The sequence below is a fragment of the Pseudophryne corroboree genome, chromosome 6, assembly GCF_028390025.1.
Source record: "Pseudophryne corroboree isolate aPseCor3 chromosome 6, aPseCor3.hap2, whole genome shotgun sequence".
NCBI classification, from domain to species: Eukaryota; Metazoa; Chordata; class Amphibia; order Anura; family Myobatrachidae; genus Pseudophryne; species Pseudophryne corroboree.
The window spans coordinates 87,083,770-87,109,539 of record NC_086449.1 but is presented as its reverse complement, the minus strand read 5'-3'; the positions used below and the strand labels follow the sequence as shown (position 1 = coordinate 87,109,539).

The 25,770-nt window shown below is 48.6% G+C and overlaps 1 protein-coding gene across 3 annotated transcripts in view; it reads left to right on the top strand.

The window, feature by feature from the left end:
• Nucleotides 1-3,000: 3,000 nt before the first annotated feature.
• The window catches only part of LOC134936382 (potassium channel subfamily T member 2-like), a 245,676-nt gene continuing 222,906 nt past the window's right edge, over nt 3,001-25,770 (top strand). For all 3 annotated transcript variants that reach the window (XM_063931414.1, XM_063931413.1, XM_063931411.1), the window contains exon 1: nt 3,001-3,691. In XM_063931414.1, the coding sequence (XP_063787484.1) occupies nt 3,606-3,691 (86 nt within the window). In that variant the 5' untranslated portion in view covers nt 3,001-3,605. The remainder of the gene's footprint in view (nt 3,692-25,770) is intronic.

Genomic DNA, 25,770 nt, shown 5'->3' with positions numbered 1-25,770 from the left:
CCATTGTGCTTTACAATTTGGATCAAAATGGTAATAAAAGTAGACTGGGTAAGAACAGACAGACAGAGGGTCCTGCTCGCAAGCTTACAATTTATATGGCAATAGGTATTTGAAACACAATGTTAAGTGCATATTGGTCCAGCCAGATTGCAGGGGCTCTTGGTGGGCTTTACAGTATGATCCAGTCACCCAGGAATGATGGTCTAGGGTCAGTAGGATGTTCAAGTGAAGAAAGAGAAGGTATGTAAAGTTATGTGTGGACTGTGGAGATGGAAGGCAATTAGTCTAGACTTGATATTAGAGGCCTGAATCGCAATGCAGCATGAGATTATGGCGGCAGCATTTATTAAAGACCACCTGCAGGGACAGAAGCTACAAAAGGAGCCCGTTGCTACCATATGTTCATATTGGAAGCAAGAGTTCTGTGCATCCGCAGTCCCGCTGAACACTCATGCTTGGCGGTCATTGTTGGGGAATGTTCTGGAGCAACCCTCTACTGGCTAATTATGCAAAATGTTGCCCATAGGTTACAACGAGCAAATGCCATCTTCAGATGTTGTTCACTGAGGGGGACAATCTCAGGAATGCTTTGCATTCTGGAGCTTGGTAAATCTGGCAGCATTGCATTCCCCATAGAAACCTAAGGGGGTTGCGGCTGCAGTCGGGAATGGAAAGATTACAGCAGATATCTGCTGCAATTCCTCAGTCATACATTTGTGTGATACTAAATATTTGCGGTTACTCCTTAAAAATGTGTTTTCGGGGGAATAAGCCACAAATATTTAATGCTAAATGGGCCCGCAATACCCCTTTCACATCGCACAAATAACCCGGTTATTGCCAGGTCGACGCAGGTTGAGGTGCAGCGTGAAAGGTGTAAGGTCCGATTACCCGGGACGTCTGACCCGGTATTTTAACTCTGGTTAAAAGAAGGGTTTAACACAAGTTATTACTGGGTCAGGTGTGATGTGAACGGGTTACCCAGGGTTGATGCAACCCGACACCCGTTTACACTATAAAGAAGGCGGCGCTTGGAGATGATCAGATCTCCAGACGCCACCTCCGCCCTGCCCACCGATGTCATCAGCGCCGCCTCCGCCCCGCGCCCATGATGGCAACCCGACTCCGCATTTTGCCAGGTCGGGAAGCCAGTGTAAAAGTGTCCAATGCCGGTTTCCAAATTCCGGGTGCGACCCGGCATTGTGATCTGAAAGCAGTATAAGTGAGTTCTAGTACTTGATATTGGATTTTATTTAAATGACCGTTAAAACAGCGCTTCCTGCATTTAAAATCAAATTAGCATAAATTAGACAAATATAATTGGACCCACCGATTGATTTTTTTTTTTAATCAACAGACAAAAAAATAAAATGCTGAAAAAAATGAAGGTTTTTGCATTCGTCTACAGTAACCCCATCCTGTAAATGGGCACATTCCTATAATGAATTTTACACGTATTGGTACTGTTAAATATAATGTAGCATGTTTTCCATTTGGATGTTTGCAGCCCCCATCATTATTAATAAATTGCTCACTTAATTTGAGTTGCTCACAGGGGCCCTTGCTGTGTGACTGACAGGCCTGTTTATGTTGTCTGTACACTGTTGGCGCTATATAAATGTATTTCATTCAATGCACAGACTAAGCCAGGTTTAGGCAACCTATAATTACCATCCAGCCAGGCAGCTGTAGAGCATACAGGAGGCTGTATATCAGAAGTAGCCACAGGTGAGCTTGCTGTAAGCTATTCTGGTAACTTGTGCAACAGCGTAGATTTATTTACTTTTTAAAGTCATGCTGACTTATTTTAAAGCATGATGCACTGAGCATCTCTATGGGCCAGTTATTTATATCTATAGTTAGGCACATGGAACAGTGCCTCAGAAACACGGCACTCATCTAATGGAAGATGGTGTTTTGTCACTTTGCAGAGAGAGGGCGCCAGAGAGCCATTAGAACCTAGACGACGCGCACACCGTTTTTCCTGCAGAATTCATGTAAATATGATTTATCAATAGATATCATTTTCTAAATATCTCACTATTTCACCTGTTATAAGAAATAACGCAATGGGATTGGGATGTTTGTATGCATGATATGACTGTTCCATATAATTCACTTTCTGTGAGACTAGAATTACAAGCCTCTACCTGTTGCTCACTTACCAAGCACATTCCAGGTCCCTTCCCCGCACCTCTCATCTGCTTTACCCCAGGTGCAGCTTAGAATTTACCCATTTTGTGTTACCCAGTAACCCTGTCTGTCACCCACAATCTCCCTTTATCAAACTGTGTTGTGACATGTCTTCCCCCTCCCTACCTTCCTCTTGCACCATGTAACGCTCTCTCTCAACAGTCACTTATATTTAGACTCTCTCATCAGTCACCTGTGTTTCTCTTCCTCTGCAGTCCCTTGAATTAAAAATCTTTTTCTTTTTTGCATTCATTCGTATTTCACGGTTCTCTCCTTGTTTTCCAGCTGTCTCTGCTGCAGTAGTGTCTATCTCAGCAGTCCATTTCTATTTAGTCTCTCTTAATACTTGCTCCCATTTGCAGCAGTCTATCCTATCTGTAGGCTCTCCATGTTGCATAGCTGTCTCTCTCTCTCTCAGTCCGTCTTCTGATTTATAAAGGTACAACCAGCCATTGTGTAGCAGCATTCTGCGCCCCTCTCTCAGCTGGGCAAGCCCCCTTCTTTCTCTCCAGAATACTAATCTGTCTGATCTCACTTTATGCTCCCCATGCTCTTCCCTTCTTCCTGTCTACTCTCCCAGAATAACAATTCTTTCTGCACTTTCACACTTCCCCTTCTCACTGTAACCCCCTCTCTCTACCTTCTCTGCTACCCCCCCCCCCCATGCTCAGTCTTCTGTATCCAACCCCCTCCCCCCCTGTTGCTCTCTCCCCCTCCCTCCCTTCTTCCTTCAGAGTCTTTTCCCACTTAACTGTCTGTGAATAAAACCCATTTCACTCTCTGCTCCACCTCCTGCCCCCTCCTTTGATTGAGAATTTACAGAGCTGTGCATTATACAGATATATAGGGGTCTCCTATATACACTGCAGCAATGAGGAATTTATACCTGTCCTCCTGCACATCCTCTATAGCCAGCTAATGTGCCACCTGTTTCTGGATGGAGCAGTCAAACCTCCCCGAGTCCCAATGTTCTGCATAGACCTTATACCCTGTAAGGATTTAACACTTTGATGTACAGGAGAGACTCCATGGAACGAGTTTGAAAGTAATGAGATTTAAGTCTTATTCCCACTTGGGATTTCTTCCTTGGACGAGCTTCTTGCGAAGGGGTTCTCCTAACCTGGGGCATTCAGAATGAGTTCCTATCATCCCAGTCTCAATTAAACCTCAGCTCCCCGGCGGTCCCCTAGATAGATAGGGTATTGTTTTTCATCCCCTCCATCGGCTAACACTGATTACATAGGATGCTAGCAATGCCAGGAGTAGAGGAGCACAGAGGGAAGGTGATAGGTGCTGTGCTAACTGAGAACACTCCTTAAAAACAGGACATGCTCAGCTGAAATACTCATTTCCCAGAACAGCTTTTGCCAACTGAAGTTCCCTGAGGAGATTGGACCTGGCCAGGTGACACCATGGAACTAGAGAAAGAAGTGCAGCCTCTACCTCCACGTTACAGGTTCCGTGACTTGCTGATGGGCGACTGGCAGCAGGATGACAGGTAAAGCTGATGCACAGGGGGGCAGTGAGAAGGAAAAAAAAAGTTATACTTTACTCATGCAAAAAACATTTATTTCAAACAGTTGGGTGGTGTCAAAAGTATTCATAAACCTCGGAGTACCCGCTATTGTACACAAATGTCTGCAATAGAGATGGCACAAATGCCCATATTATAAGGATTAGACATAGAATTATTCCACAGGTGTCTGCGCTGTGTATAATGTAATAGAGAGAAACTGTATAATACACAGATGTTCCTGATAACTCCCCCCACCCTGAGGTGTCTGCGCTGTGTGTAGTGTAATAGAGAGGATTTGTATAATACACAGATATTACTGGGATCTCCCCCCAGAGGTGTCTGCACTGTGTATAGTGTAATAGAGAGGAGATGTATAATACACAGATATTACTGGGATCTCCCCCCAGATGTGTCTGCGCTGTGTATAGTGTAATAGAGAGGAGATGTATAATACACAGATATTACTGGGATCTCCCCCCAGAGGCGTCTGCGCTGTGTATAGTGTAATAGAGAGGAGATGTATAATACACAGATATTACTGGGATCTCCCCCCAGAGGTGTCTGCGCTGTGTATAGTGTAATAGAGAGGAGATGTATAATACACAGATATTACTGGGATCTCCCCCCAGAGGTGTCTGCGCTGTGTATAATGTAATAGAGAGGAGATGTATAATACACAGATATTACTGGGATCTCCCCCCAGAGGTGTCTGCGCTGTGTATAATGTAATAGAGAGGAGCTGTATAATACACAGATATTACCGGGATCTCCCCCAGAGGTGTCTGCGCTGTGTATAATGTAATAGACAGGAGATGTATAATACACAGATATTACTGGGATCTCCCCCCAGAGGTGTCTGCGCTGTGTATAGTGTAATAGAGAGGAGATGTATAATGCACAGATATTACTGGGATCTCCCCCCAGAGGTGTCTGCGCTGTGTATAATGTAATAGAGAGGAGATGTAGAATACACAGATATTACTGGGATCTCCCCCCCAGAGGTGTCTGCGCTGTGTTTAATGTAATAGAGAGGAGATGTATAATACACAGATATTACTGGGATCTCCCCCCCAGAGGTGTCTGCGCTGTGTTTAATGTAATAGAGAGGAGATGTATAATACACAGATATTACTGGGATCTCCCCCCTAAAGGTGTCTGCGCTGTGTATAGTGTAATAGTGAGGAGATGTATAATACACAGATATTACTGGGATCTCCCCCCAGAGGTGTCTGCGCTGTGTATAGTGTAATAGAGAGGAGATGTATAATACACAGATATTACTGGGATCTCCCCCAGAGGTTTCTGCGCTGTGTATAGTGTAATAGAGAGGAGATGTATAATACACAGATATTACTGTGATCTCCCCCAGAGGTGTCTGCACTGTGTATAATGTAATAGAGAGGAGATGTATAATACACAGATATTACTGGGATCTCCCCCCCAGAGGTGTCTGAGCTGTGTATAGTGTAATAGAGAGGAGATGTATAATACACAGATATTACTGGGATCTCCCCCCAGAGGTGTCTGTGCTGTGTATAGTGTAATAGAGAGGAGATGTATAATACACAGATATTACTGGGATCTCCCCCCAGAGGTGTCTGCGCTGTGTATAGTGTAATAGAGAGGAGATGTATAATACACAGATAATACCGGGATCTCCCCCCAGAGGTGTCTGTGCTGTGTATAGTGTAATAGAGAGGAGATGTATAATACACAGATATTACTGGGATCTCCCCCCCCCAGAGGTGTCTGCGCTGTGTATAATGTAATAGAGAGGAGATGTATAATACACAGATATTACTGGGATCTCCCCCCAGAGGTGTCTGCGCTGTGTATAATGTAATAGAGAGGAGCTGTATAATACACAGATATTACCGGGATCTCCCCCAGAGGTGTCTGCGCTGTGTATAATGTAATAGAGAGGAGATGTATAATACACAGATATTACCGGGATCTCCCCCCAGAGGTGTCTGCGCTGTGTATAGTGTAATAGAGAGGAGATGTATAATACACAGATTTCTCTAACGTCCTAGTGGATGCTGGGACTCCGTCAGGACCATGGGGAATAGCGGGCTCCGCAGGAGACAGGGCACATCTAAATAAAGCTTTTAGGATCACATGGTGCGTACTGGCTCCTCCCCCTATGACCCTCCTCCAAGCCTCAGTTAGGTTTTTGTGCCCGTCCGAGAAGGGTGCAATCTAGGTGGCTCTCCTAAAGAGCTGCTTAGAAAAAGTTTTTTTAGGTTTAAATCTCAGTGAATCCTGCTGGCAACAGGATCACTGCATCGAGGGACTTAGGGGAGAGATTTCCAACTCACCTGCGTGCAGGATGGATTGGAGTCTTAGGCTACTGGACACTTAGCTCCAGAGGGAGTCGGAACACAGGTCCTCCTGGGGTTCGTCCCGGAGCCGCGCCGCCGATCCCCCTTACAGACGCTGAAGACGGAGGTCCGGAAAGCAGGCGGCAGAAGACTCCTCAGTCTTCATGAAGGTAGCGCACAGCACTGCAGCTGGGCGCCATTGTTGCTACACGTCTCACTGATTCAGTCACGGAGGGTGCAGGGCGCTGCTGGGGGCGCCCTGGGCAGCAATATTAAATACCTTTAGTGGCAAAATAAATACATCACATATAGCCATTAAGGCTATATGTATGTATTTAACCCAGGCCAGTTTTCTTAAAACCCGGGAGAAAAGCCGCCGAAAAAGGGGCGGAGCTTATTCTCCTCAGCACTCAGCGCCATTTTCCTGCTCAGCTCCGCTGGTGAGGAAGGCTCCCAGGACTCTCCCCTGCACTGCACTACAGAAACAGGGTAACAAAGAGAAGGGGGGCATAATTTGGCGATATTGATATATTAAAAGCGCTTATATCAAAAACAACACCTTCTAGGGTTGTTTATATACATTTATAGCGCTTTTGGTGTGTGCTGGCAAACTCTCCCTCTGTCTCCCCAAAGGGCTAAGAGGGTCCTGTCTTCGATTAGAGCATTCCCTGTGTGGCTGCTGTGTGTCGGTACGTGTGTGTCGACATGTATGAGGACGATGTTGGTGTGGAGGCAGAGCAATTGCCGGTAATGGTGATGTCACCCCCTAGGGAGTCGACACCGGAATGGATGGCTTTAGTTATGGAATTACGTGATAATGTTAGCACATTACAAAAGTCAGTTGACGAAATGAGACGGCCGGAAAACCAGTTAGTACCGGCTCAGGCGTCTCAGACACCGTCAGGGGCTGTAAAACGTCCCTTACCTCAGTCAGTCGACACGGGTACCGACACAGATGAATCTAGTGTCGACGGTGAAGAAACAAACGTATTTTCCAATAGGGCCACACGTTATATGATCACGGCAATGAAGGAGGCTTTGCAGATCTCTGATACTGCTGGTACCTCAAAAGGGGTATTATGTGGGGGGTGAAAAAACTACCTGTAGCTTTTCCAGAATCAGAGGAATTGAATGACGTGTGTGACGAAGCGTGGGTTAACCCAGATAGAAAACTGCTAATTTCCAAGAAGTTATTGGCATTATACCCTTTCCCACCAGAGGTTAGGGCGCGCTGGGAAACACCCCCTAGGGTGGATAAGGCGCTCACACGTTTATCAAAGCAAGTGGCGTTGCCGTCTCCTGATACGGCCGCCCTCAAGGATCCAGCAGATAGGAGGCTGGAAACTACACTGAAGAGTATATACACACATACTGGTGTTATACTGCGACCGGCAGTAGCCTCAGCCTGGATGTGCAGTGCTGGGGTAGTGTGGTTGGATTCTCTGACTGAAAATATTGATACCCTGGATAGGGACAGTATTTTATTGACTCTAGAGCAATTAAAGGATGCTTTTCTTTATATGCGAGATGCTCAGAGGGATATTTGTACTCTAGCATCAAGAGTAAGCGCGATGTCCATATCTGCCAGAAGAAGTTTATGGACGCGACAGTGGTCAGGTGATGCGGATTCCAAAAGGCATATGGAAGTATTGCCATATAAAGGAGAGGAATTATTTGGGGTCGGTCTTTCGGACCTGGTGGCCACGGCAACTGCCGGCAAATCCACTTTTTTACCTCAGACCCCCTCCCAACAGAAAAAGACACCGTCTTTTCAGCCGCAGTCCTTTCGCTCCTATAAAAACAAGCGACCAAAAGGACAGTCTTATCTGCCGCGAGGCAGAGGAAAGGGTAAGAGAGGGCAGCAAGCAGCCCCTGCCCAGGACCAGAAGCCCGCCCCGGGTTCTACAAAGCCATCAGCATGACGCTGGGGCTTTACAAGCGGACTCAGGAGCGGTGGGGGGTCGACTCAAGATTTTCAGCAATCAGTGGGCTCGCTCACAAGTGGACCCATGGATCCTGCAGATAATATCTCAGGGTTACATGTTGGAGTTCGAAAGGTCTCCCCCTCGCCGGTTCCTAAAGTCTGCTTTACCAACGTCTCCCTCAGAAAGGACGTCAGTTTTGGAAGCCATTCACAAGCTGTATTCTCAGCAGGTGATAGTCAAGGTACCCCTCCTACAACAGGGAAAGGGGTATTATTCCACACTATTTGTGGTACCGAAGCCGGACGGTTCGGTAAGACCTATTCTAAACCTGAAATCCTTGAACCTGTACATACAGAAATTCAAGTTCAAGATGGAGTCACTCAGAGCAGTGATAGCGAATCTGGAAGAAGGGGACTTCATGGTGTCCCTGGACATAAAAGATGCTTATCTGCATGTCCCAATTTACCCCTCACACCAAGGGTATCTCAGGTTCGTGATACAAGACTGTCATTATCAGTTTCAAACGCTGCCGTTTGGTTTGTCCACGGCCCCTCGGGTCTTTACCAAGGTAATGACCGAAATGATGGTTCTTCTACGAAGAAAAGGCGTATTAATTATCCCTTACTTGGACGATCTCCTGATAAGGGCAAAGTCCAGAGAACAGCTGGAAGTCGGTGTAGCACTAACCCAGGTAGTGCTTCAGCAACACGGGTGGATTCTGAATCTTCCAAAATCTCAATTGACCCCGACAACTCGTCTGCTGTTCCTGGGAATGATTCTGGACACGGTTCAGAAAAAGGTGTTTCTCCCGGAGGAGAAAGCAAGGGAGTTATCCGAACTTGTCAGGAACCTCCTAAAACCAGGAACTGTGTCAGTACATCAATGCACAAGAGTCCTGGGAAAGATGGTGGCTTCTTACGAAGCGATTCCATTCGGCAGATTCCATGCACGGACATTTCAGTGGGATCTGCTGGACAAATGGTCCGGATCGCATCTGCACATGCATCAGCGGATAACACTGTCACCAAGAACAAGGTTGTCTCTCCTGTGGTGGTTGCAGAGTGCCCATCTGTTAGAGGGCCGCAGATTCGGCATACAGGACTGGGTCCTGGTGACTACGGATGCCAGCCTACGAGGCTGGGGAGCAGTCACACAGGGAAGAAACTTCCAGGGCGTGTGGTCAAACCTGGAGACGTCCCTTCACATAAATATACTGGAGCTAAGAGCGATCTACAATGCTCTAAGCCTGGCAAAATCGCTGCTTCAGGGTCAGCCGGTGTTGATCCAGTCGGACAACATCACGGCAGTCGCCCACGTAAACCGACAAGGCGGCACGAGAAGCAGAAGAGCAATGACAGAAGCTGCAAGGATTCTGCGCTGGGCGGAGAATCATGTCATAGCACTGTCAGCAGTGTTCATCCCGGGAGTGGACAACTGGGAAGCAGACTTCCTCAGCAGACACGACCTTCACCCGGGAGAGTGGGGACTTCATCCAGAAGTCTTCCACATGATTGTGAACCGTTGGGAAAGACCAAAGGTGGACATGATGGCGTCTCGCCTCAACAAAAAATTGGACAGATATTGCGCCAGGTCAAGAGACCCTCAGGCAATAGCTGTGGACGCTCTGGTAACACCGTGGGTGTACCAGTCAGTGTATGTGTTCCCTCCTCTGCCTCTCATACCAAAGGTACTGAGAATTATACGGAAAAGAGGAGTAAGAACAATACTGGTGGCTCCGGACTGGCCAAGAAGAACTTGGTATCCGGAACTTCAAGAGATGCTCACGGAGGATCCGTGGCCTCTACCTCTAAGAAGGGATCTGCTTCAGCAGGGACCTTGTATGTTCCAAGACTTACCGCGTCTGCGTTTGACGGCATGGCGGTTGAACGCCGGATTCTAAAAGAAAAGGGCATTCCAGAGGAAGTTATTCCTACCTTGATTAAGGCTAGAAAGGAAGTGACTGTACAACATTATCACCGCATTTGGCGAAAATATGTTGCGTGGTGTGAAGCCAAGAAGGCTCCAACGGAAGAATTTCAATTGGGTCGATTCTTACATTTCCTGCAAGCAGGATTGTCTATGGGCCTAAAATTGGGGTCCATTAAAGTTCAAATTTCGGCCTTATCAATCTTCTTCCAGAAGGAATTGGCATCAGTGCCTGAAGTACAAACTTTTGTCAAAGGTGTACTACATATACAACCCCCAATAGTGCCTCCAGTGGCACCGTGGGATTTGAACGTAGTTTTGAATTTTCTCAAATCTCATTGGTTTGAGCCTCTAAAATCGGTAGATTTAAAATACCTTACATGGAAGGTAACCATGCTATTGGCCCTGGCTTCAGCCAGGAGAGTTTCAGAGTTGGCGGCTTTATCATACAAAAGCCCATATCTGATTTTCCATTCGGACAGGGCAGAACTGCGGACACGTCCTCATTTTCTCCCTAAGGTGGTTTCGGCTTTTCACTTGAACCAGCCTATTGTGGTGCCTGCGGCTACTAGCGACTTGGAGGACTCCAAGTTACTGGACGTTGTCAGAGCATTAAAAATATATATTTCAAGGACAGCTGGAGTCAGAAAATCTGACTCGTTGTTTATATTGTATGCACCCAACAAGATGGGTGCTCCTGCGTCTAAACAGACGATTGCACGTTGGATCTGTAGCACAATCCAACTTGCACATTCTGTGGCAGGCCTGCCACAGCCTAAATCTGTAAAGGCCCACTCCACAAGGAAAGTGGGCTCATCTTGGGCGGCTGCCCGAGGGGTCTCGGCATTACAACTTTGCCGAGCAGCTACGTGGTCAGGGGAGAACACGTTTGTAAAATTTTACAAATTTGATACTCTGGCTAAGGAGGACCTGGAGTTCTCTCATTCGGTGCTGCAGAGTCATCCGCACTCTCCCGCCCGTTTGGGAGCTTTGGTATAATCCCCATGGTCCTGACGGAGTCCCAGCATCCACTAGGACGTTAGAGAAAATAAGAATTTACTTACCGATAATTCTATTTCTCATAGTCCGTAGTGGATGCTGGGCGCCCATCCCAAGTGCGGATTGTCTGCAATACTTGTACATAGTTATTGTTACAAAGATCGGGTTATTACTATTGTTGTGAGCCATCTTTTCAGAGGCTACTTCGTTTTTTGTTATCATACTGTTAACTGGGTTCAGATCACAAGTTGTACGGTGTGATTGGTGTGGCTGGTATGAGTCTTACCCGGGATTCAAGATCCTTCCTTATTGTGTACGCTCGTCCGGGCACAGTACCTAACTGAGGCTTGGAGGAGGGTCATAGGGGGAGGAGCCAGTACGCACCATGTGATCCTAAAAGCTTTATTTAGATGTGCCCTGTCTCCTGCGGAGCCCGCTATTCCCCATGGTCCTGACGGAGTCCCAGCATCCACTACGGACTATGAGAAATAGAATTATCGGTAAGTAAATTCTTATTATTACTGGGATCTCCCCCAGAGGTGTCTGCGCTGTGTATAATGTAATAGAGAGGAGATGTATAATACACAGATATTACTGGGATCTCCCCCCCCCCCCAGAGGTGTCTGCGCTGTGTATAATGTAATAGAGAGGAGATGTATAATACACAGATATTACTGGGATCTCTCCTCAGAGAGGGGTCTGCGCGGTGTATAGTGTAATAGAGAGGAGATGTATAATACACAGATATTACTGGGATCTCTCCCCAGAGGTGCCTGTGCTGTGTATAATATAATTTCTCTGACGTCCTAGTGGATGCTGGGAACTCCGTAAGGACCATGGAGAATAGCGGCTCCGCAGGAGACTGGGCACAACTAAAGAAAGCTTTAGGACTACCTGGTGTGCACTTGCTCCTCCCTCTATGACCCTCCTCCAGACCTCAGTTAGAATTTTGTGCCCGGCCGAGCTGGATGCACACTAGGGGCTCTCCTGAGCTCTTAGAAAAGAACGTTATATTTAGGTTTTTTATTTTCAGTGAGATCTGCTGGCAACAGACTCACTGCTACGAGGGACTAAGGGGAGAGAAGCGAACCTACCTGCTTGCAGCTAGTTTGGGCTTCTTAGGCTACTGGACACCATTAGCTCCAGAGGGATCGAACACAGGCCCAGCCTCGGTTGTCCGGTCCCGGAGCCGCGCCGCCGTGCAAGAAGATGTTCCTGAAAATCGGCGGCAGAAGACTTCGGTCTTCATTAAGGTAGCGCACAGCACTGCAGCTGTGCGCCATTGCTCCCCATGCACACCACACACTCCGGTCACTGATGGGTGCTGGGCGCTGGGGGGGGGGGGGGGGGGCGCCCTGGGGCTGCAATAAGAGTACCTTACTGGCAAAATAACACATAATGTAGTCATTAAGACTATATATGTGTAAAATCCCCTGCCATATATTCCATAAAAAAGCGGGAGAAGCCCGCCGAGAAAGGGGCGGGGCTATCTCCCTCAGCACACTGGCGCCATTTCCTCTCACAGCTCCGCTGGAAGGACGCTCCCCAGGCACTCCCCTGCAGTTTCCAGACTTCATAGGGTAAAAAAGAGAGGGGGGGGCACTAAATTTAGGCGCAGTATCTGTATATTAATAGCAGCTATAAGGGAAAAATCACTGTATGTATAGTGTGAATCCCTACATTATATATAGCGCTCTGGTGTGTGCTGGCATACTCTCTCTCTGTCTCCCCAAAGGACTTTGTGGGGTCCTGTCCTCAGTCAGAGCATTCCCTGTGTGTGTGCGGTGTGTCGGTACGGCTGTGTCGACATGTTTGATTAGGAGGCTTATGTGGAGGCGGAGCAGGTGCCGATAAATGTGATGTCACCCCCTGCGGGGTCGACACCTGAGTGGATGGTTATGTGGAAGGAATTACGCGACAGTGTCAACTCCTTACATAAAAGGTTTGACGACATAGCAGATGTGGGACAGCCGGCTTCTCAGCCTGTGCCTGCCCAGACGTCTCAAAAGCCATCAGGGGCTCTAAAACGCCCGCTACCTCAGATGGCAGACACAGATGTCGACACGGATACTGACTCCAGTGTCGACGATGATGAGACTAGTGTACATTCCACTAGAGCCACCCGTTACATGATTACGGCAATGAAAAATGTGTTGCATATTTCTGATATTACCCCAGGTACCACAAAAAAGGGTATTATGTTTGGGGAGAAAAAACTACCAGTGGTTTTTCCCCCTTGTGATGAATTAAATGAAGTGTGTGAAGAAGCGTGGGCTTCCCCCGATAAGAAACTGGTAATCTCTAAAAAGTTACTAATGGCGTACCCTTTCCCGCCAGAGGACAGGTCACGTTGGGAGACATCCCCTAGGGTGGATAAAGCGCTCACACGTCTGTCAAAGAAGGTGGCACTACCGTCTCCGGACACGGCCGCCTTAAAGGAACCTGCAGATAGAAAGCAGGAGGCTATCCTGAAGTCTGTATATACACACTCCGGCATTATATTGAGACCAGCTATTGCTTCAGCATGGATGTGCAGTGCTGCAGCTGCGTGGTCAGATTCCCTGTCAGAAACAATTGATACCTTAGATAGGGACACTATATTGCTAACCGTAGAGCACATTAAAGACGCAGTCTTATACATGAGAGATGCACAGAGGGATATTTGCCGGCTGGCATCTAAAATAAACGCAATGTCCATTTCTGCCAGGAGAGGATTGTGGACTCGGCAGTGGATAGGTGATGCTGATTCTAAAAGGCACATGGAAGTTTTGCCTTACAAGGGTGAGGAGTTGTTTGGGGATGGTCTCTCGGACCTTGTTTCCACAGCTACAGCTGGGAAATCAGCATTTTTACCCCATGTTCGCTCACAGCCAAAGAAAGCACCGTATTATCAGGTACAGTCCTTTCGGCCCCAGAAAGGTAAGCGGGATAAAGGCGCGTCCTTCCTGCCCAGAGGCAGAGGTAGGGGGAAAAAGCTGCAGCATACAGCCAGTTCCCAGGAACAAAAGTCCTCCCCGCTTCCTCTAAGTCCACCGCATGACGCTGGGGCTCCACAAGCGGAGCCAGGTACGGTGGGGGCCCGTCTCAAGAACTTCAGCGACCAGTGGGCTCGCTCACGGGTGGATCCCTGGATTCTACAGGTAGTATCTCAGGGGTACAAGCTGGAATTCGAGACGTCTCCCCCTCGCCGTTTCCTCAAATCTGCCTTGCCGACGGCTCCCTCGGACAGGGAGGCAGTGCTGGAGGCAATTCACAAGCTGTATTCGCAGCAGGTGATAGTCAAGGTACCCCTCCTTCAACAGGGACGGGGTTACTATTCCACAATGTTTGTGGTACCGAAACCGGACGGTTCGGTGAGACCCATCTTAAATTTGAAATCCTTGAACACTTATATACGAAGGTTCAAGTTCAAAATGGAATCGCTCAAGGCGGTTATTGCAAGCCTGGACGAAGGGGATTTCATGGTATCACTGGACATCAAGGATGCTTACCTGCATGTCCCCATTTACCCCCCTCACCAGGAGTACCTCAGATTTGTGGTACAGGACTGTCATTACCAATTCCAGACGTTGCCGTTTGGTCTGTCCACGGCACCGAGGGTATTTACCAAGGTAATGGCAGAGATGATGATACTCCTTCGAAAAAAGGGAGTTATAATTATCCCGTACTTGGACGATCTCCTTATAAAGGCGAGGTCCAGGGAACAGTTGCTGATCGGAGTAGCACTAGCTCGGGCAGTGCTACAACAGCACGGCTGGATCCTGAACTTTCCGAAGTCGCAGCTGGTTCCTACAACGCGTCTACTGTTCCTGGGGATGGTTCTCGACACAGAACAGAAAAAAGTGTTTCTCCCGGAGGAGAAGGCCAAGGAGTTGTCATCTCTAGTCAGAGACCTCCTAAAACCAAAACAGGTGTCGGTGCACCACTGCACGCGAGTCCTGGGAAAGATGGTGGCTTCTTACGAAGCAATTCCATTCGGAAGGTTCCATGCAAGGATCTTTCAGTGGGATCTGTTGGACAAGTGGTCCGGATCGCATCTTCAGATGCATCGGCTGATAACCCTGTCTCCGAGGGCCAGGGTGTCGCTGCTGTGGTGGCTGCAAAGTGCTCATCTTCTAGAGGGCCGCAGATTCGGCATACAGGACTGAGTCCTGGTGACCACGGATGCCAGCCTTCGAGGTTGGGGGGCAGTCACACAGGGAAGAAATTTCCAAGGACAATGGTCAAGTCAGGAGACTTCCCTACACATAAATATTCTGGGACTTAGGGCCATTTACAATGCCCTAAGTCAGGTAAGACCCCTGCTTCAACACCAGCCGGTGCTGATCCAGTCAGACAACATCACGGCGGTCGCCCATGTAAACCGACAGGGCGGCACAAGAAGCAGGATGGCGATGGCAGAAGCCACAAGGATTCTCCGATGGGCGGAAAATCATGTGTTAGCACTGTCAGCAGTGTTCATTCCGGGAGTGGACAACTGGGAAGCAGACTTTCTCAGCAGACACGACCTCCACCCGGGAGAGTGGGGACTTCATCCAGAAGTCTTCCAAATGATTGTACAACATTGGGAAAGGCCACAGGTGGACATGATGGCGTCCCGCCTCAACAAAAAGCTAAAAAGATATTGCGCCAGGTCAAGGGACCCTCAGGCGATAGCTGTGGACGCTCTGGTGTACCAGTGGGTGTACCAGTCGGTGTATGTGTTCCCTCCTCTGCCTCTCATACCCAAGGTACTGAGAATAATAAGAAGGAGAGGAGTAAGAACTATACTCATTGTTCCGGATTGGCCAAGAAGAGCTTGGTACCCAGAACTTCAAGAAATGATCTCAGAGGACCCATGGCCTCTGCCGCTCAGACAGGACCTGCTGCAGCAGGGGCCCTGTCTGTTCCAAGACTTACCGCGGCTGCGTTTGACGGCATGGCGGTTGAACGCCGGATCCTGAAGGAAAAGGGCATTCCGGAGGAAGTTATCCCTACGCTAATTAAAGCTAGGAAAGAAGTGACCGCTAACCATTATCACCGCATATGGCGGAAATATGTTGCGTGGTGTGAGGCCAGGAAGGCCCCAACGGAGGAATTTCAGCTAGGTCGATTTCTGCACTTCCTACAGTCAGGGGTGACTATGGGCCTAAAATTGGGTTCCATTAAGGTCCAGATTTCGGCTCTATCGATTTTCTTCCAAAAAGATCTGGCTTCACTACCTGAAGTTCAGACATTTAAGGGAGTGCTGCATATTCAGCCCCCTTTTGTGCCCCCAGTGGCACCTTGGGATCTCAACGTGGTGTTGGATTTCTTAAAGTCGCATTGGTTTGAACCACTTAAAACCGTGGAACTAAAATATCTCACGTGGAAAGTGGTCATGCTGTTGGCCTTGGCTTCGGCCAGGCGTGTGTCAGAATTGGCGGCTTTGTCTTGTAAAAGCCCTTATCTGATTTTTCATATGGATAGGGCGGAATTGAGGACTCGTCCCCAATTTCTCCCAAAGGTGGTTTCAGCGTTTCATTTAAACCAGCCTATTGTGGTGCCTGCGGCTACTCGTGACTTGGAGGACTCCAAGTTGCTGGACGTAGTCCGGGACCTAAAAATCTTTGTTTCCAGGACAGCTGGAGTCAGAAAGACTGACTCGCTATTTATCCTGCATGCGCCCAACGGGTTCACTACGGCTGGCCGGCGGTCGGGCTCCCGGCGACCAGCATCCCGGCGCCGGGAGCCCGACCGCCGGCTTACCGACAGCGTGGCGAGCGCAAATGAGCCCCTTGCGGGCACGCTACGGGCTCGCTGCGCTCGCCACGCTACAGGCACGGTGGCGCGCCACACTATTTTATTCTCCCTCTATGGGGGTCGTGGACCCCCACGAGGGAAAATAAGTGTCGGTATGCCGGCTTTCGGGCTCCCGGCGCCGGTATACTGAGCGCCGGGAGCCCGACCGCCGGCATACAGAAGACCACCCGCGCCCAACAAGTTGGGTGCACCTGCTTCAAAGCAGACTATTGCTCGCTGGATCTGTAGCACGATTCAACTTGCACATTCTGCGGCTGGACTGCCGCATCCTAAATCTGTAAAAGCCCATTCCACGAGGAAGGTGGGCTCTTCTTGGGCGGCTGCCCGAGGGGTCTCGGCTTTACAACTTTGCCGAGCAGCTACTTGGTCGGGGTCAAACACATTTGCTAAATTCTACAAGTTTGATACCCTGGCTGAGGAGGACCTAGAGTTCGCTCATTCGGTGCTGCAGAGTCATCCGCACTCTCCCGCCCATTTGGGAGCTTTGGTATAATCCCCATGGTCCTTACGGAGTTCCCAGCATCCACTAGGACGTCAGAGAAAATAAGATTTTACTCACCGGTAAATCTATTTCTCGTAGTCCGTAGTGGATGCTGGGCGCCCGTCCCAAGTGCGGATTGTCTGCAATACTTGTATATAGTTATTGTTTAACTAAAGGGTTATTGTTGAGCCATCTGTTGAGAGGCTCAGTTGTATTTCATACTGTTAACTGGGTATAGTATCACGAGTTATACGGTGTGATTGGTGTGGCTGGTATGAGTCTTACCCGGGATTCAAAATCCTTTCCTTATTGTGTCAGCTCTTCCGGGCACAGTATCCTAACTGAGGTCTGGAGGAGGGTCATAGAGGGAGGAGCCAGTGCACACCAGGTAGTCCTAAAGCTTTCTTTAGTTGTGCCCAGTCTCCTGCGGAGCCGCTATTCCCCATGGTCCTTACGGAGTTCCCAGCATCCACTACGGACTACGAGAAATAGATTTACCGGTGAGTAAAATCTTATTATAGAAGAGATGTATAATACACAGATATTACTGGGATCTCCCCCCAGAGGTGTCTGCGCTGTGTATAGTGTAATAGAGAGGAGATGTATAATACACAGATATTACTGGGATCTCCCCCCAGAGGGGTCTGCGCTGTGTATTGTGTAATAGAGAGGAGATGTATAATACACAGATATTACCGGGAACTCCCCTCAGAGGTGTCTGCGCTGTGTATAGTGTAATAGAGAGATGTATAATACACAGATATTACTGGGATCTCCCCCCAGAGGTGTCTGCGCTGTGTATAGTGTAATAGAGTGGAGATGTATAATATACAGATATTACTGGGATCTCCCCCAGAGGGGTCTGCGCTGTGTATTGTGTAATAGAGAGGAGATGTATAATACACAGATATTACCGGGATCTCCCCCCAGAGATGTCTGCGCTGTGTATAGTGTAATAGAGAGATGTATAATACACAGATATTACTGGGATCTCCCCCCAGAGGGGTCTGCGCTGTGTATTGTGTAATAGAGAGGAGATGTATAATACACAGATATTACCGGGATCTCCCCCCAGAGATGTCTGCGCTGTGTATAGTGTAATAGAGAGATGTATAATACACAGATATTACTGGGATCTCCCGCCAGAGGTATCTGCGCTGTGTATAGTGTAATAGGAGATGTATAATACACAGATATTACTGGGATCTCCCCCCAGCAGGGGCGGAAGTCCGGGAGGCAGCGGAGTCGGCTGCCGCCGGGCTCCTGACCCGCAGAGGGCGCCTCGCAGTGGCGCCTCTGACATTACACAGATTGACATGCGGACGAGCGCCCGCATGTCAATCTGATGTCTCCCTCCCTGCTGTGTTGGAGGGACATGGAGCGCATCGCGCGTCTCCTGTGTCCCTCCCTGGCTCTCTCCCGGCCGGTCTAAGGAAGTGCCATTCGTGAGCTCTGATTGGCTCACGAACCGGCACTTCCTGTATTAGACCGGCCGGGGGAGAGAGCCAGGGAGGGACACAGGAGACGCGCGATGCGCTCCATGTCCCTCCAACACAAGGTGGGAGCAGGCACTGGGGGCATATACCTGGTACTGGGGGGCATATACCTGGCACTGGGGGGGGAGGAGACCTGGCACTGGGGGGCATATACATGGCACTTGGGGGCATATACCTGGCACTGGGGGGGAAGACCTGGCACTGTGGGGCATATACCTGGCACTGTGGGGTATATACCTGGCACTGTGGGGTATATACCTGGCACTGTGGGGCATATACCTGGCACTGGGGGGGGAAGACCTGGCACTGGGGGGCATATACCTGGCATTGGGGGGCATATACCTGGCACTGGGGGGCATATACCTGGCACTGGGGGGGGGAGACCTGGCACTGGGGGGCATATACATGGCACTGTGGGGGAAGACCTGGCACTGGGGGGGAAGACCTGGCACTGGGGGGCATATACCTGGCACTGTGGGGCATATACCTGGCACTGGGGGGCATATACCTGGCACTGGGGGGGAAGACCTGGCACTGGGACGGGGGGCATATGTGGCACTGGGGAGGGGGGTATATTTGGCACTGGGGGCATATACCTGGCACTGTGGGGGAAGACCTGGCACTGGGGGGCATATACCTGGCACTGGGGGAGGAGACCTGGCACTGGGGCGGGGGGCATATGTGGCACTGGGGAGGGGGTATATTTGGCACTGGGGGCATATACCTGGCACAGTGGGGGAAGATCTGGCACTGGGGGCATATGGGGGAAGATCTGGCACTGGGGGCATATACCTGGCACTGGGCGCATATACCTGGCCCTGTGGGGGAATATCTGGCACTGGGGGCATATACCTGGCCCTGTGGGGGAATATCTGGCACTGGGGGCATATACCTGGCACTGGGCGCATATACCTGGCCCTGTGGGGGAATATCTGGCACTGGGGGCATATACCCGGCACTGTGGGGGGAATATCTGGCACTGGGGGCATACACCTGGCACTGTGGGGGAATATCTGGCATTGGGGGCATATGCCTGGCACTGTGGAGAAATATCTGGCACTGGGGGCATATAGCTGGCACTGAGGGGGCATAGGTGGCACTGTGGTGGAATATTTGGCACTGTGGGAGAGTAGGCACTGAGGGGGCATATGTGGCACTGTGGTGGAATATTTGGCACGGGGGGGAGCAGGCACTGAGGGGGCATATGTGGCACTGGGGGGGTATATTTGGCACTGGGGGCATGTACCTGGCACTGGAGGCATATACCTGACACTGTGGGGGAATATCTGGCACTGGGGGCATATGTGGCACTGGGAGCACGGCCCTAGCAACACGCACTACCCCCTAGCAATGAGCATGACACCCAGTGCATGAACCCCCTGGCAACGAGCATGACACCCTGAGCATGAAACCCCTGGCACCGTGCATGGAACCGCTGGCAACGAGCATGACACCCAGTGCATGAAACCCCTGGCAACGAGCATGACACCCTGAGCATGAAAACCCCTGGCACCGTGCATGGAACCAAGAGCATGAAACCGCTGGCAACGAACATGACACCCAGTGCATGAAACCCCTGGCAACGAGCATGACAACCTGAGCATGAAAACCCCTGGCACCGTGCATGGAACCAAGAGCATGAAACCCCTGGCAACGAGCAGGTAATTTAAAAGTAATTAGAAGCCTTACTGTAGAACTTAATGTATAATGGGCATTACGGTGTGTGGCATAATGTATCACGGACATTGCGGTGTGTGTCATAATGTGTCGGGCATTACGGTGTATGGTATACTATATCGCGGGCATTGTGATATGTGGTATAATGTCTCAGGCTCATTGTGGTGTGTGTTATACTGTGTCAAAGACATTGTATGTGCTATAATGTATCAAGGGCATTGCAGTGTGTAGCATAATGTATAACGGGCATTGTGATTCCTGTCATAATGTGTCACAGGCATTACGGTGTGTGGTATAATGTATCAGGGGCATTGCAGTGTGTAGCATAATGTATAACGGGCATTACGATTCCTGTCATAATGTGTCGGGGGCATTACGGTGTGTGGCATAATGTGTCGGGGGCATTATGGTGTGTTCATATTGTGTCATGTGCATTATTGTGTGTGGCATAATGTCTAAGGGCCACTGCAGTATGTGGCATAATGTATACTGGGCATTACTATAAGGAGGAAAAATTACAAATAATGTAAGGGGCATGAATCAGGATTAATTTTCTTTCCCGCCTGGGCGTGCAGGTTGGAAAACTGGGGTATAACGCAGTCTTTTCCTGCAATGTTACACCCCTTTATGGTAAGCCATGCCCATCCCAATGAAGCCACACACTCTATACTGCCAATTATGGAGGGGGGGGGGCGAATAATTTTTTGGCTTGGGGGAGAAAAATTTCTAGTTACGTCACTGAACTGACTCATTCCTGTAAGCCGCCACTACAGCGCAAATCCCAGGAGAGTACGCTGGTGCGCGCCTGCTGTGGGAGGTAGGAGAGGAGCTGCTGCTACCGTTGCCCCGCTGCTGTGGGGAAGGGGGGGACGGGATGGATGGACACACGTGCGAGGCGGTGTTTAAGAGCTGGTACCACGCTTGCCTTGTATTCCACTTCCTAATTGCGCTCTGCCTCCGGTAATTGGGGAGGAGAGAAGAGCCTTCTTTCACTACACAAGGTATCCATCTATGCTCCCTTTCTCCCTGCATAAGTGCACTGCCAGTATACTGTATGTATGTTTGTATATATAGATTGAGGTAGGGGTCTGGCACAGCCACATAATAGACTAATACATTGGGTGCCCTCACAGCAAAGTAGTTTAGCAAAATAGAGGTGGTGCGGCACTCCAATGATTTGCACACTGACACCAATTGAAGTAGTGCAACGTTTCAATGCCCGTTTAATGAATCTGCATTTTTGTCATATATACAATGACCCCCATTCTGCCTCATCCCGTCCTCCAGACCTCTGTTACTCCATCTGCCCCCCCCCCCCCCCCATTTGCCAAGTCCTTCTGCCCGCCCGCGACCATCCCTCCCCATCTTCCTCCCATAATTAATTGTCCTCCCGCAGGGAATACATATGTTTTACCGACAGACGGGATGCCGTCTGTCAGCATCCTGACAGCAGCATCCCGTCCGTCAGAATTCTGGCAGGGGGCGTGCGCAATGAAGGCCCTTGCTTGTTGCGCTCGCAACGCAGTGGTCTCGGTGGTTCCCATCCCACTCTATTGGTGTTGTGGACACCCACGAATGGGAATAAGACCTGTGAGACGGTATTCTGGTGTCGGTATCCTGACCGCTAGGAATCCCGACAGCCAGCAAAATGATTGCCTCCCCTCCCGCAGTATCGGTCACATAATAGACTCACTTTCAGCTCCAGGCCCATGTGGACCCCAAACTGGCACTGGTCTGCAGGGATGTATCATTGGCACAAGGTTAAAAATGCAGCCAAACCTCCAAAAATGCAGTTTTCAGAGGTTTGGCGGCTTACTACTTATCCACCAAGCCTAGACCCCAGGGCTTGGATGCGGTGGGCAACACCATCTTTAGATGGGCTTCTATCACATTACCCATTGGACCCCTCCCAGCACCCCCTAGTGGGGCGCATCAGCCCACGCATGCACAGATAGGACTCCGGATCATACACCGGGAAGTTCTACTGTATCATGGCAAAGAATAGCTCTCACCGCAAGAGCTGTCCTTTGGAAATTTCTTCATGCATACGCCATTATGCTTGCAAAGAATGGCAGGATATATATATATATATATAAATATATATATAGCCTGCAGGATCAATATTGGTGTGGTGTGTGTGTATGTATATATATATATATATATATATATATATATATATAAAAAAATTTTTGCCTCTATATAGGGGGGCACCTGTATTTATATTGCCTCCGGGCGTCTAGGACGAACTTACGCCACTGCCCCCCAGAGATGTCTGCGCTGTGTATAATGTAATAGAGAGGAGATGTATAATACACAGATATTACTGGGATCTCCCCCTAGAGGTGTCTGCGCTGTGTATAATGTAATAGAGAGGAGATGTATAATACACAGATATTACTGGGTTCTCCCCCCAGAGGTGTATGCGCTGTGTATAGTGTAATAGAGAGGAGATGTATAATACACAGATATTACTGGGATCTCCCCCAGAGGGGTCTGCGCTGTGTATAGTGTAATAGAGAGATGTATAATACACAGATATTACTGGGATCTCCCCCCAGAGGTGTCTGCGCTGTGTATAATGTAATAGAGAGGAGATGTATAATACACAGATATTACTGGGATATTCCCCCAGAGGTGTCTGCGCTGTGTATAATGTAATAGAGAGGAGATGTATAATACACAGATATTACTGGGATCTCGCCCCAGAGGTATCTGCGCTGTGTATAGTGTAATAGAGAGGAGATGTATAATACACAGATATTACTGGGATCTCCCCCCAGGGGTGTCTGCGCTGTGTATAGTGTAATAGAGAGGAGATGTATAATACACAGATATTACTGGGATATTCCCCCAGAGGTGTCTGCGCTTTGTATAATGTAATAGAGAGGAGATGTATAATATACAGATATTACCGGGATCTCCCCCCAGAGGTGTCTGCACTGTGTATAGTGAGGTGTCTGCGCTTTGTATAATGTAATAGAGAGGAGATGTATAATACACAGATATTACTGGGATCTCCCCCAGAGCTGTCTGCGCTGTGTATAGTGTAATAGAGAGATGTATAATACACAGATATTACTGGGATCTCCCCCCAGAGGTGTCTGCGCTGTGTATAATGTAATAGAGAGGAGATGTATAATACACATATATTACTGGGATATTCCCCCAGAGGTGTCTGCGCTGTGTATAATGTAATAGAGAGGAGATGTATAATACACAGATATTACTGGGATCTCCCCTAGAGGTGTCTGCGCTGTGTATAGTGTAATAGAGTGGAGATGTATAATACACAGATATTACTGGGATCTCCCCCCAGAGGGGTCTGCGCTGTGTATAGTGTAATAGAGAGGAGATGTAGAATACACAGATATTACTGGGATCTCCCGCCAGAGGTATCTGCGCTGTGTATAGTGTAATAGAGAGGAGATGTATAATACACAGATATTATTGGGATCTCCCCCCAGAGGTGTCTGCGCTGTGTATAATGTAATAGAGAGGAGATGTATAATACACAGATATTACTGGGATCTCCCCCCAGGGGTGTCTGCGCTGTGTATAGTGTAATAGAGAGGAGATGTATAATACACAGATATTACTGGGATATTCCCCCAGAGGTGTCTGCGCTTTGTATAATGTAATAGAGAGGAGATGTATAATACACAGATATTACCGGGATCTCCCCCCAGAGGTGTCTGCACTGTGTATAGTGAGGTGTCTGCGCTTTGTATAATGTAATAGAGAGATGTATAATACACAGATATTACTGGGATCTCCCCCAGAGCTGTCTGCGCTGTGTATAGTGTAATAGAGAGATGTATAATACACAGATATTACTGGGATCTCCCCCCAGAGGTGTCAGCGCTGTGTATAGTGTAATAGAGAGGAGATGTATAATACACAGATATTACTGGGATCTCCCCCCAGAGGTGTCTGCGCTGTGTATAATGTAATAGAGAGGAGATGTATAATACACAGATATTACCGGGATCTCCCCCCTGAGGTGTCTGCACTGTGTATAGTGAGGTGTCTGCGCTGTGTATAGTGTAATAGAGAGGAGATGTATAATACACAGATATTACTGGGATCTCCCCCCTGAGGTGTCTGCATTATGTATAGTGTAATAGAGAGGAGATGTATAATACACAGATATTACCGGGATCTCCCCCCAGAGGTGTCTGCACTGTGTATAGTGTAATAGAGAGGAGATGTATAATACACAGACATTACCGGGATCTCCCCCCCAGAGGTGGTCTGCGCTGTGTATAATGTAATAGAGAGGAGATGTATAATACACAGATATTACTGGGATCTCCCCCCAGAGGTGTCTGCGCTGTGTATAATGTAATAGAGAGGAGATGTATAATACACAGACATTACCGGGATCTCCCCCCCAGAGGTGTCTGCGCTGTGTATAATGTAATAGAGAGAAGATGTATAATACACAGATATTACTGGGATCTCCCCCAGAGGTGTCTGCACTGTGTATAGTGTAATAGAGAGGAGATGTATAATACACAGATATTACCAGGATCTTCTCCCAGAGGTGTCTGCGCTGTATATAGTGTAATAGGGGTCTGGAACTCAGGGTCGACAACAAAAAGGTCGACACACCTTAGGTCGACTCCAATTGGTCGACACACCTTAGGTCGACATGGAAAAAGGTCGACATGAGTTTTTTAATGTTTTTTTGGTGTTTTCTTCGTAGAGTGACCTGGAACCCCAATTAGTGCACCGCGTCCCCTCGCATGGTGCCTTCGCTCCGCTCGGCACAGATTACCGTTCCAATCGTAGTCCACGTGGATCGTTAAGTATTAAAAGGTTCGAAAAAAGAAAAAAAAAACATAAAAAGCTCATGTCGACCTTTTTCCATGTCGACATTGTTCCTGTCGACCTTTTGTCCATGTTGAACTTTTGTCCATGTCGACCTAAGGTGTGTCGACCACTTGGCGTCGACCTAAGGTGTGTCGACCTTTTTGTGGTCGACCTGGAGTCCGGATACCGTGTAATAGAGAGGAGATGTATAATACACAGATATTACTGGGATCTCCCCCAGAGGTGTCTGCGCTGTGTATAGTGTAATAGAGAGGAGATGTATAATACACAGATATTACTGGGATCTCTTCTAGAGGTGTCTGCGCTGTGTATAGTGTAATAGAGAGGAGATGTATAATACACAGATATTACTGGGATCTCTTCCAGAGGTGTCTGCGCTGTGTATAGTGTAATAGAGAGGAGATGTATAATACACAGATATTACTGTGATCTCCCCCCAGAGGTGTCTGCGCTGTGTATAATGTAATAGAGAGGAGATGTATAATACACAGATATTACTGGGATATTCCCCCAGAGGTGTCTGTGCTGTGTATAGTGTAATAGAGAGGAGTTGTATAATACACAGATATTACTGGGATCTCCCCCCAGAGGTATCTGCGCTGTGTATAGTGTAATAGAGAGG